We start from the raw sequence: 10,533 nt of genomic DNA on the forward strand, positions 1-10,533 counted from the left end.
ACATTTAAAAATTTTAAATAACCGTTCATTTTTTTAAACGTATTTGAAATAAATGTTTTGTATTTAAAATATTAATTAAAAATACATTTTAAAAATTAATATGCATTTTTCTAAACCAGAATATTACATTAATCTCTCTTTTCATTAGGATTAGCTCATCATTAGAATATAACGTGCAGCTTTATATTCTGATTGCATCTTTAATATTTGTTTTTCCTGTTAAAAATGTAAATAGCATCATATCTGACAAGATAAAGTATTTTTTAGGGAATTATTTTCCCATGTCGTGCGATCTATTTTGCAGAACAAGATATTAACCAAAAATAAGATTTGTATATTATTGCGAGAAGTTCTGATGAAAGCAGAAAAAGTGGCATGATTCTTATTTGATTATTTATTTTCCAAAAGAGACGACAGCTTATTGCAAAAAATCCCAAGTACCCTTACCCTGTTTTCCTTTTCAATCAACCAATCAAATTTGTGTATATTTATTCTTGTGAATGCTACGGTAAGTTAATTCTTTTTTTTAGTATTTTTTGCCGTCTAAAATTTCAATATTTATTTGAATTAAATCTAAGAAAGTTTAATTCTTTTTGGAGAAAATCCCATGAATCTTATTTGAAGAATCATTTCTTTTAATTATTCAGAAACTGTTGTTTTTATTTCAAGAACAATTACAAATATACCTGCACTTAAAATATATGTCTCAAAACATATAAAATGCACAAATATTTGCACAATAAAAAAAATTGTGTAATGTTTCAGTCCTATGAGTTATATTTATATAGAAAAGCATATTTAAATGAATCTGCCCTTATTTTAAATTGATGGCATAATGCATGAAAAAAAATTGGAAAAAATTATTTTATTTTAATGAAATAGTATGCTCCAAATTTTATCAATTTCAACTGTTGATGAAATTTCTCTTATATATTTGGATTTCCCTATTTCATGTTTTTGAGTCAGAAAACTGATGCTAGAGATGCCTTTTGCATGATTTATTAATGTATATTTCCTGTATGAAGTCATTGTCATGCTGTTAAATAAAAATTGAGTTGCACTTAAGAACATGACATGGTCAGTTCTTGCCTTTTTTCTTTCTTTCATTTCTTTTTACTAATTTTTAAGATGACCACCAACATTAAAGTCTTAACTGTAGTAAAACTAATGTCAAATTTGGCAAGTTATTACTTGAAAAACAAACAAACAAACATGTTTCTTGACTGTCCTATACTCTTAACAATTTTTCTTAAAAGAGTATGAATGAGTTTAGTCTTAACTATGATAAAACTAATGTCAAATTTGGCAAATTATTACTTGAAGGTACAAACAAACATATTTCTTGACTGTTCTATATTTTTAACAGTTTTTCTTAAAAGAGTATGCGTGAGGAGTTGTTTGAATTAGTTGGTTTTGAATGCACACATCATTTGCTGGATTCTAATTTTCTCACTTGTAACGAATTTATATACTTCACAATATCATGATAATTTACATATTTGTATAAATTCTTACAGTTTTCATTCTAAATTTTTTATTTCCTTTCATTATAATTAACATTAGATATAACATTTAAAAATGAATTGTATTTCAGATGTAAAAACATTAACTTAGAATTTAACTGCTGTATTTGTATATTTTTTTATAAAGTTAAAATTCTATTTATTTTATTTTTCCTTCCCGTTTTCTTAGTTACTACCTTCTTCTATATAATACATCTTTATTGACTATGTTAATTAGTTTTCTAATAAAAGTATCAATTTAGATTCAAAAAGTGTAATAGATTATATTAATATAGTTAGCATATGGATATAATTCAGAACTATTTTCTAAAATGTTATTCAGCTCAAAACTTAATACATCCAGTATTCTATTATATTTCTGTCTTCAAATTTTTCAGCCTATTGCAAAAATTGTAGTTTATTTGATTACTAAATTTTATTTATTGTTATTATTTCTGGGACATATTGTGTAGAGTTTTAAAGGGTAGCTGCACTGCTAACGTTTTTACTGCTTTGCTTATATCAAGTCAAAACTGCTCAATTCTAATAAGCATATAGTGCTATGTGTAGCTAAATTTTATTGCTCTAACAATTCTGTATGAATATGTTTACATGTCCACAGCAGCTCTATCATGTGATATCCCAAAACTTATTTATGCTTTCATAGCATTTTTGATTTATAAAATATGGATAAAGTTAATTCTTGTATTGTCTTTTCTAATATTTTTTGAAAATATACTGCCAATCCAACATTGATTTAACCACTTTGAGATATATTTACTGACTCATGATAAAAGTTCATTTAATTTATATAAATCTTTTTATTATTATAATATATATATTGGAAAGGTCTTTCTTTCTTTACTCATATATCGTGTGTAGTTTAATTGTGTATTGAATTTGTATTTTACCTCTTTGATCTCTTTACCTCTCTTGTATTTGTAACAATACCTCTTTCATTTGGCCCAAAATTTTATTGAATCTTGCAATGTGAATCTAAGAACCAAATATTAAATTTCATTCAGTTTAAATATTTTCTTTATCTTAAATTTTTTTCTATTTACATCTTTTTCATTTCATTTTCATTCATCTTTTTCATTATTTATATTCTTTATTATTTACTTTTTTCATGATAATTTTTTTTATTGCATTGAATTATTATATATGCATGGATATTGACTGGCAGTTAAACAGCTGATGAATTTAATCAGAATTAAAACATATAAACAGTGATGAATATTGATATAAAATTCCTTATTATTTATTTTTAAGAGTAAACATTCTATTTTTCTGATTCAAGATTTATTTTTTTGTTAATTCTATTCATATGATATACTTGCACTTATATGTAACATAATGTTTCTATAAATAGATATTAAGTGTAAAATAAGGCAAAGAAAAATTAGAAATACATCATATAATTTATTTAAAGTATTTGAGTTAAATATCAATTCTTATGGACTACAATAAGTAAAAATTTATTTGTCATTTTTTTTTTAATTTTTGAAAAAAAAAAAGTAATTTTAAATAAATTAACAGAAAAAAAGTGTTAAGTTTGATTAAGTAATAAATAATTGATATTGAAACTAAAATGAAAGCTATTATTGTTTATAATTTTTATTTCAATTCTTAAGCTATTAAGTAACATTTATCTGAATCAGAATTAGACATTTTAAAATCAGAGTTTGAATTGCACTGATTTGTTTCTGTGCTATTTTCTTCTTTATTTGTATGTGATGTTTTTGTGTTTTCTTTTCTTCTTCATTTCTCTTCCAATTATATGATATATATGTAGACTTAGCTGTTCTTTCAGATTCTTCTATTTACAGCAAGTGCTACAGAGATTCTTCAATTATGCAAAACATTCTTGATTGTAATATTGATACTATGCAAACTTCTCTGTCATAATAATGGATTCATATTTTGTAATTCTTCCCACAATATTTCATTTTTCAAAGATCTTCTTTTTCCCATGTAATGATCAAGATAGTTTTTCAAATGAATAGTATTGAACTTTGCTTGCTACGTATCTTTATAAATTTTAATGATACTAGAAAGTTAGATAGCTTCAGATCACCACCTTGTGTCAATGGATACAAAATCTGCTGCAAAATAAATTGGTCCAATACCAAATTGTTTCCTTCTCTGAAAGTTATTGAGACTTGCCTTTTCTCCAGCTTTTTGTAAAGGAGAACTTCAGAAACTTTTATAATTAGAAAGACATTCTTTAAGTTGTTAAATTGCCTATTAAACAAATGGATTTAAGGATCATTTGACACAATATTTGTTATTAATTTTACAATTTATTTCAAAATGCAAATCATTTTTCCAATATAATATTACTTAAATGGCTTGAAAAATTATTACTAATATCATTGTTATTGTAAGTGCCAGTGCTTCAAACTGGTAACCATTCCATTTAAGTTTTAGAATATTTTATTTTCAATACTGATCTTATCGAATTTCGATCAGGCAAAGAATATGTTTGAAGTTACATTTTACTGTGAAAATTCGATTTCTAGAGAATTAAGAGGACAGATGAGAAACTGAATGAAAAAGAAAATGAAAAAGGTTCACAGTGTTTCACAGAAAATTTAACGATAATGATTTGCAACTTATGTCAATCATTTTCTTTGATGGCACTGACGAAGTATTACATGTATTTTTGTAAAATTTCATATAATATTGCTTGTAAATATTAGAGATTGAATTTTCGTAAAAATATACATATACTACTGCTTGTCTACTGTAGTATAGATATTTACAGTCGCAGAAAAAAAAAAAAAAAAATGAGCCCTCCAGCTTTATTTTAGCATGATTCCACGTTAAGTTATGAAAAAATATATATATATCATTTGAAACAAATTAACATACTTCTAAAGATTCTTGAATTAAAATTTTTATAAGGAGTCCTTATATATTGAAATAACAATCTCTAATGGTAGTCCCCATTTTTCTCATCAAATTTTAAAACTACAACAAAAGCTATTCTAGGAAACTAAGTTTCATCAATTTAGGTCTATTTATTTCCAAATTATGAGATAAAATTTTGACATTCTAATGTTAAAATTAAATTTCGAACTTTTATTCATATTTAAAAATATATTTATTGTGCTAAACACTATTTGTCTCAAAAATATAAGATGTTCTATACATTTTGCACACATATTTATCTTTGAAAATAATCTTTAATGTGCAAAAAAAAAAAAAAAAAAAAAAAAAATCATTAGAATATAAATATTTTTATCAATGTATTTAAATTTGGGAATAAATTGAAGGAATAAGGACATTTTATGCAACATTTCAGCTCATACCTACGAGTAATTTTTTCGTTACATTAAGTTTTCTGTATTGCAGCTGAAATAAATGCGTTTAGAGTCGCATTCACAAATTTCAAAAGGTCAGCAGCTTTTTATTTGGTATTCAGATGCTACTGATCATGCATTTCTTGTGTAATATATCAGTAATATATCTCTCTCTCTGTGTGTGTACGTTTGAAATGTATTGAAGTTTAAAACGTTTTCATTGTTTTATCAACTATTTGATCGCGTGCTTTTTTTCCCTTGTTGAAATTTATGAAAGAACGATTTTGTTTCATGTCTGTGTAATTTACGAGACATTTAAAAAAGTGAATTTATAATACTGCGTAATTTAGAAGATAGATGAACCGGATATTTACATTTTCAACAGCGGTGTAAAGTTGTGAGACTGTTTCAGTTAGAAACACGCAGAGTAAATGAGACTCTCAAAGTAATACGGCTTTAATGTGGAACAGTTTGCGGAATCACGGACATGAAGTTATATCTATCTATCTATATATATAACCAATATTTCCGATAAACCAATGATTTCTTTCTACTTCTTGGCATATATTTCTAAGAATTAAAAAAACAACTTGATAATAAGTAATTTGCTGAAAAGGGATTTAATATCTTTATTTTTTAGTCATTTGATTTAATACTTTACAAGCCATAGCTCTCGGGCATCTCTATATTTAAAAAAAAAAGTGTTTTTTTAAAGGGCGGAGTAGTTGTAATGATAAAGTCCTTTTGTAAAATGAATAAACATTGAATCTAACGAATAAACATTAGCCAATTAATTTATAAAATTAGATTTACCACACAGCATAAATCTTTTTATTTATGTACTTCACTAACCGAAGTATTTGGGAACAGAGGTCCTTGTAAGTCATGAGATTTGCGCCCATTCGATTACTTCTTTTTGGAATTACTTAAAAAATAAAATCTATGAAAGAGAATCTATGGATAGAGCAGATTTATGAAGCACTAGTTGTCATTAGTGACCAGCTGCTTCGCCGGGATTAATGATAGCTAAATTTTTCAATTATATATATAACTTGGTCTTAACAGCAGCCTCAGCAAAATATTTTTGGTTTCTAGTTTAGATAGATAGATAATTCATACTGTTTTGGAAGATTTATGCCTTTCTGTTCATTTTTCTATGCATTTTTTGTTCGGCTGCCCTAAAATTTGAACTTTAATTTCAAAAGAAAAATTACTGAACTTTAACTAATATAAAAACCTTTTTGTTCAATCAAGCATATTAAAATAATACGAGTAAAGAAAATAGAATCGTATAGCATTGAAGTCTTGTATGTAATGCAGAATTTTTTTAATAATTTCTGCAATATTTCAGAGATACTCAAAAAAAATTATCTGATTCATTATAAAATTCACTTTTCAGTTTTAATGCAATAAAAAAATATTTTGCTACAGCCAATAAATGCTCTTTTTAAAAAAAATTGTAAAGTCTAAATTTTGTGAAGATCTTCGGTTTTAAGGAATCATATGCAGAAAAATATTTTTGACATTTTAACTTTTGAATTAACAACAACATTTCAATCTTCTACCAAATGTGACCGAGTTATGAAGCTTTATATATCATTATATTTGGGCAGTCAACAATCTCATTATTTTAAGTCAATTGGTATTGCGCTGATTGGTGGATTTTCTTTGAGATGGTCAAGGGAGTGGTCTAAAATCGCGCATTTTTACAAATAGTAATATTCGGATTTTTATTACTCAATTCATCGACTTCTCATTTATCGCAAAAGAGAGGTCGTGATTTCATAGCACCGTGCATCCACTAAATCTAAATTTATATAGATTAATTTAGTAAACATTACATATGGTGGCATGAAATGATCCAAATCCGTCTCGCTTTTTATATGCTTGTCTGCTTCATTTTTTATGTATAGCTTTTAAATGAGAATTTCTTGTAAAAACCGAATACTTATACTTGACTTAAGATATGAATTTTCTTTTACAGAAACTCTGTTGAAGTGTGTTCTTTTGAGAGGAACTGCACTTTTTAATTCTGGAACAGTTATCCGTTGCACGGAATCAAATCTTTGTTGTGTGCTGAAGGAAAATGCTGACAATTAAGATGTCAAAGCTTCATTTACGCACTTAGATGCCAGTTTTTTTTTTTTTTTAAATAAAATTATCTACTGAAGAAATGTGATACTAGAACCTCTTTGGTAAAGAAGAATTCACTGCTTTCCCCAGGTCTAAAATTCAGGATTTTCAGTCGGAAATAAAAAAATAAAAATGCGTTGTCAGAATGATAAACGCTTTGTGTGTAATCTCTGCGGCGAAGCGTTTCCTCGGAAGGTAGCTTTCGACAGCCATTACCGCACTCACACGAAAGAGAAACCTTACAAGTGCGATGTCTGCATGAAGTGCTTTTCGGACAAAAGCAATCTGAACAGACATTATCGTGGCCACACAAATAAAAGACCTTACGTGTGCAAAGTCTGCGGCAAATCTTTTTCGGATAAAAGTCACCACAATGCCCATTACCGTATCCATTCCAATGAGAAGCGTTTCATTTGTGATCAGTGTGGCAAAGCATTCCTGCAGAATTTTTCTCTGGTTCTGCATTACCGAATGCACACTAACGAGAAACCGTTTCCGTGTGATGTGTGCGGAAAAGCGTTTTCCGATAGGAGCAGCTTCGTGAGGCACTATCGGGTTCACACGAAAGAGAAACCGTACAAATGCGAGCTGTGCGAGAAACCGTTTTCTGACAAGACCACTCTGAACAGGCATCTGCGGATTCACACCAACGAAAAACCCTTCTCGTGCGACATTTGCAGCAAGTCGTTTACTCAGAAATCTTCGCTGAACTATCACTCGTACACGCATCTGAATGAGAAGCCTTTCAAATGTGCAGTCTGTAACAAATCGTTCATTCGGAAGAGGGATTACGACAGACACAGCAACACTCATACCAGCGATAAACCTGTCCTGTACGATGTCGGCGGACAGGCGTTTCGTGATAATGCCCCTTTTAACAGGGAGTATCTGTTTCAGGCAAATGAAGAACCTTTCGATTGCGACGTTTACAGCGAACGGCTTGTGGAAAGTGCTTTGTTAAACCATACGATCACTAGCGACGATTTTTTCGTTGAGAAAAGTGATTTCGGCTGTGAATACAGGGTGTATGGGGATGAGAAGTCTTTTGGTTGCGAAGTGTGCGGCCAGTTGTTTACGTGCAAAAAACATTTGATTATGCACGACTGTTTCCATGTCAGTGAAAAACCTGTTGCGTGCACGTTTTATGACGACAAATGTTTGGATTTGTCGAATGATACTCGAGCGGACCAGGAACCCTTTATGTCTGAAACTTGCTACGCATCATTCATTGAAGCGAATGATTTGAAAGGCAAATCCCAGATGGATCCCAAACTTCTGCCAGGTGACACATAATGTTGCTAATACTTGTCACTAAGATTCCACTTTGTGTATTTAAGTAAATTTGAAAAACTAACGCGAATGCTTTGAGCATCTCACATTTTCATTGTAAGAAGCACACAAACTTTCCACGGTATTTTCTGCGCTATGACCGTAATTTATACTTACTGCACATACAAAAATGAATGTATGACTCATTGCAGCTGTTAAAGGGTAAAAACAAAACAGGCGTGTATATATAAAGAGAAAAAGAATATATACATTTATTTAAAGAGGGAACAAGTGTTCGATGTGTACTGAAAATTTACGTGATCTCATTTTAATGAGAAATTCTTTAAAAACAGTTTGTGCTGGAAATCAAAGAATTATTTTTCCTTGAAGTAGTTTTTGCAGAATCTCTGTTTTGCTATCATCATTTCTCTGGGACACTTCATGTGTAGTAAAAAATATTCATATACTTCTGTTGGTGGTATCGATACAAAAAAAAAAAAAAAAAAAAACCCTCCTCATTATGAAGTTTTTGTGTGCAATGCTTCCCAGCAAGGAAGGTTTATTTTTTATTGCAGTATTTCAGTAGGAGATAAATTTCTTGTTGTAGATTGTGCCATAGAATTCTCTGGGACATTTGTTAAGCTTGCATCATCCATTGATGCTTTATATAGAAATTCTTTCAAATCTGTGATCTTTTAAAACTTTAAATTATATTGATAGTTAAAAAAGTTTGTTATATAATGTTTTACATATTGTCTGACTGTAGAACTCAATTCAGATTGAGATTAGATCCGATCTAGATAATTGTCAAAAAAGAGACTATTTCTGGATGAGGGAAAAATTTACCGATAATGTATTTAACACAATGTCTAAAAAAAGAATGTTTACATTTTGCATATTGTATTAGAATATTACTGCTTGAACTTATCTGTTGAAATCATTGTCTTGATTCGTTTTTATTTGGAAAAATTTTTAGTATTCCGCAGTCCGTAAGCACCATTCTACTTCCATATTGAATCAGAGTTTTCGCTCATTACATTAATCAATAATAACAAATATCACGAACAATAACTAATCTTGCATTTTTAAAAATTTAAATGTCTTTACAGTTTTATTTAATTACCAGTAGAGTCCACACGGACCTGCGTCTGGTGAACAATAGATGATTAAAAAATAACAGAAAAATGAAGACAGTAAAAAACTAAAGGGGAGGGGGCGAGTGATAATAAAATTGGTATTTGCATATTATAGCGATCGACAGAGTTAATTACCAAGCAAACGGTGATATATCGTCAAGATGGCTGTATTATGTACAGCTAATCCTAAGATTGCTGAGTAAGTCCGCGAGTCGCGACAATCGTTAAGTACCGTAAAATTAAAATGTGTCTTGCAGATGATTCCATTAGAATTTTAATTATTTAAAAATAATTTTCTTTATTCTCTAACTTCAATTCTTACCAAATTTGCGAAAAAAAAAAAAAAAAAAAAATCCCCCCCCCCATGAAAATCTTTGAATTCATTAGGGGAAAAAAAAAAAAAAAAGATTATTTGATCATTTTTAATCTAAATTACTGAAATGCTTGAATAATCATCTAAAAGAATTTGAAAAAAATATGGGAATTAGAATGTCAGAGGCAGGAATTTTAGTTTCAGTTCTTAAAATGTTCCTATAAATTTGCAATTCAGTAAATTACACCAGAGGTAAAAAACAACATTGTTTTAGAATAAATATTTGTTGTCATCGATGGCACACAATTTTTTAAAATTCTATTATCATTAAAAATGATATTACAGGTAAATATCTGCAAAAGAAATCATTAAAATCAAGCTAAAATTTGTATTTGGAGATGCAGAGTTTCTATTACGATTATTTATATATGCTAAATTCTATAGCTTTCAGCACGATAAAATTTGTCTGTTATAATGTTGTTCTTTTTATTCAAGTATAACGTAGTATTTCAAGTATAGCATTTAGCATAAAAATTATATTATGCAAAAAAATATTCTTTGCCCTTTTTCAAAATTTTATGAATGTACAGTTTTTTTTTTTAAGCAAACGAAAAGTTAAAATTGTATATAAATTGGAATTTGTAATATAAGAATGCAAACTAATTCTCTTTTTTTTTCAAAGAAAAAAAAATGGCTACTTCATGTTAAAGTTCTTCTTCTGAACTTTTTGAAAGCAGAATATTTTAATGAAGTTTCAATTATTTTTAAAAAACACGTTGGTCTTGCACCAGGGTACATTTCAGTTTCCTCTGTGAAGCTGCAATTTTTACCAAGATAATTTGAATGAAATTTACTAGCCAAAAAGCAGAACCTGA

General features: G+C 28.5%; 1 protein-coding gene across 1 annotated transcript; it reads left to right on the forward strand.

Moving 5' to 3' along the window:
• Positions 1-381: 381 nt before the first annotated feature.
• Positions 382-9,682, forward strand: LOC129976715 (zinc finger protein 84-like). The gene is made up of 2 exons (XM_056090419.1): positions 382-508; positions 6,792-9,682. The coding sequence occupies exon 2, from the start codon at positions 7,073-7,075 to the stop codon at positions 8,231-8,233; it is 1,161 nt and encodes a 386-aa protein (XP_055946394.1). The 5' UTR covers positions 382-508; positions 6,792-7,072; the 3' UTR covers positions 8,234-9,682.
• Positions 9,683-10,533: the final 851 nt, after the last annotated feature.

Source organism: Argiope bruennichi, chromosome 7, assembly GCF_947563725.1.
Source record: "Argiope bruennichi chromosome 7, qqArgBrue1.1, whole genome shotgun sequence".
In the NCBI taxonomy this organism is placed as follows: Eukaryota; Metazoa; Arthropoda; class Arachnida; order Araneae; family Araneidae; genus Argiope; species Argiope bruennichi.